At 41.4% G+C, this 2,965-nt stretch overlaps 1 protein-coding gene across 1 annotated transcript; it reads left to right on the top strand.

The window, feature by feature from the left end:
• The first annotated feature begins 922 nt into the window (after window positions 1-922).
• Window positions 923-1,507, top strand: LOC114285543 (uncharacterized). The gene has a single exon (XM_028228616.1). It carries the CDS (start codon window positions 923-925, stop codon window positions 1,505-1,507), a length of 585 nt encoding a protein of 194 aa, XP_028084417.1.
• Window positions 1,508-2,965: the final 1,458 nt, after the last annotated feature.

Raw genomic sequence — 2,965 nt, 5'->3', positions numbered from 1 at the left:
TGGTTGAAATCAAGATTTTCAAAGATGGTTGGCTACTAGCATTCAATGCGTTCACACTGCTAGCCGTAGTTGCATTTAATGTGTTCACATTTCTAGTTTGTCTATAAGTAGCTAATGTATCAGAGTGATAAGTGTGTGGGAGAAAGAAATAATAGAGTGCTTTGTTTGTTTGTTTTCTTAGAATTATTTTGAGTGAATTGAAATTTCAGTTTGGTTCAGTTTTAAATCTCTCATTGTGAATCACCAACAGTGGTTTGCATCCCACTCCCACCAACAGTGGTATCAGAGCCGTAGGTAGCTTGAATTTGCAGACATTCTGCGAAATTTTCAAGAATAGAGCGTTGTTTCAAAATTTACCCAGAAATCAAAGTTGTTGAAATTCATTTTTGATCACACCAGTGTGTAGGTCTCATCGAGACGATCACACTAAAAAAAACACGTCAAAAATCAAGGCCCACAGAGCCCGCATGCGCCACACGCGCCGTCTGACGCCGTCGCCATGCACTGCCACGTGCCTTCTTCGCCCGGAGTTGCAGGGTCTAACACATCTGGAATCCGATCCATTAGCCCGGATCTGGATCCTTGGAGTTGACGTCATTGCTGACGTCACACCAAGCCATTCAGCCGAGCCGTCGAGTCCAGCCAAGCCGCGGACCGAGTCGCGCCGCCAAGCCACAGACCAAGCCAAGCCGCCATGCCGCTAACGTCATTCGATTCGAAAAAATTATCCGGTGCTTCTCAGAAGTTCCAGATTTCGCCGATCTAAGCCGTTCAATTTTTTTTTGTTAGATTTGAGCCGTTTGAAGTCCGTTTTTGGTGATCCAATGGTGCTTTCCAACTATATGGAATATTCTGGACATATCTGTACGGTCAGAATTTGCAAATTCCATCCTGAAAATTAACAAATTTTTAAAGACAACCAATGGCCAACACAAACAACTTCTTTCAGCCCCAGTTTCCAAAACTCAACAAGGAGAACTATAAAAATTGGAGTATTCAAATGCAAATCCTAGTAGCCTCACAAGATTTGTGGGAGTTAGTGGATCGACGATATAATGAGCCAGTTACTCTCACAGATGAAGGAAATTTAAATGATGCTCAAAAGATGACGTTAAAAGATTCAAGGAGGAGAGATAAAAAGGCCTTGTATCTACTCTATGGAAGCATTAATGAGTCAAGCTTTAAGAAGATTTCAACAGTAGCAACCTCTAAAGAGGCATGGAGTATTCTTCGCAATTCATACCGCGGATTTGAGAAGACGATCAGAGTTCAACTCCAGATGTTACATGGCGAATTCAAGATGCTGCACATGAATGAGAATGAGTCAATTTCTGAGTATTTTAACAGAACATTGGCCATTGTTAATCAGATGAGAAGATACGGAGAGCAGATGAAATCTCTTCAAGTGATAGAGAAGATTCTCCGATCACAGAGTCCCAAGTTCGAGCACGTATTTGTAGCAATAGAAGAGTCCAAGGATCTCAGTGCCAGGGCAACCGATGAGTAGATGGGCACACCTGAGATTCATGAACAAAGGATCAACAAGAAGACTCCCTCAAGTTCTCTAAAGCAAGCTCTTCAATCAAAGCTTTCTTTCAGAGATGACAGAAACGAGCAAGGGGGACATCACAAAGAAGCCAAGGTAGAGGCTATGGTTACAATAACCGAAGTTCTGGTTTTCGAGGAAGAGGCGGAAAAGGTCCAGCCAGAGGAGGAAGAAGTCAACCACACTTTGCTTCAAGAGGAAGAGCAAGAGGTAGAGGAGGTGGTTACAACAACCGAACAAGAGTTGACAAAAGCAATGTTCAGTGCTACCAGTGCCACAAGTTTGGGCATTACAGCAATGAATGCCGAAGTAGAGCAACAACAGAAGTCGAAGAGCAAGCAAATTTTGCCGAGTAGGAAATAAACAAAGTTGAACCTACAATCCTATTTGTCCACCATGGACACACTGAAAACCAAAACAATGTTTGGTATCTAGATTCGGGAGCCAGTAATCACATGTGTGGTAAAAGAGGGTTGTTCGTTGATCTTGACGAGACTGTACAAGCACAACTCTCATTTGGTGATTCTTCAAAGACTCTAGTGAAAGGAAGAGGCAATATTCTGATCAAGCTCAAGAATGGAGATCCTGATTACATCTCCAATGTTTATTATGTTTCTGCCACGAAGAACAACATTTTGAGTATGGGACAACTCCTAGAGAAAGGATACGACATCAGCATGAAAGATTGTCATATTACCATTAAAGACAATCATGGTAATTTGATTGCTCGGGTGAGAATGTCTAAGAATCAGATGTTTGCATTGAACATCCAACATGATGCTGCGAAGTGTTTAAGTACTATCATCAAAGACAGACTGGTTATGGCAATTGAGGTTTGGACATCTCAACTTTGGATGCTTGAAGTTGTTGTCAAGCAAGAATATAGTGAAAGGGCTCTCTCATATTGCTCATACTAATGAGGTCTGTGAAAGCTGCATTCTTAGCAAGCATCATAGAACTAGATTTGCCAAAGAAGTGAAGTGGAGAGCAATAAAGCCGTTGGAGCTAGTGCACACTGATGTGCGTGGTCCATTGAAGCCAATGTCAAATGGACAGAATAGATATTTTCTCACCTTCATTAATGATTATAGCCGGAAGACATGGGTATATTTTCTTAAAAGAAAGTCGAAGGTGTTCAGTATCTTCAAAGAATTCAAAGCTTTTGTAGAGAAGCAAAGCGGCTACTACATCAAGGCATTGCGATCAGATCAAAGTGGAGAATATAAATTAGATGTTTTCAAGAATTATTGCAAAGAGCATGGAATTAAGCATCAAACAACACCATCCTATACGCCACAGTTGAATGGTGTTGCTGAAAGGAAGAATCGCATAATCTTAGCTATGGCAAGGAGCATGTTGAAAGGAAAAAGACTACCCAAACAATTTTGGGCTGAAGCCGTATCATGTGTTGTGTATTTA

The sequence above is a fragment of the Camellia sinensis genome, chromosome 13 (assembly GCF_055761805.1).
Source record: "Camellia sinensis isolate YWXY chromosome 13, ASM5576180v1, whole genome shotgun sequence".
In the NCBI taxonomy this organism is placed as follows: Eukaryota; Viridiplantae; Streptophyta; class Magnoliopsida; order Ericales; family Theaceae; genus Camellia; species Camellia sinensis.
Note: the sequence above shows the minus strand (reverse complement) of the source record. Positions and strands in the feature narration are given on the sequence as shown.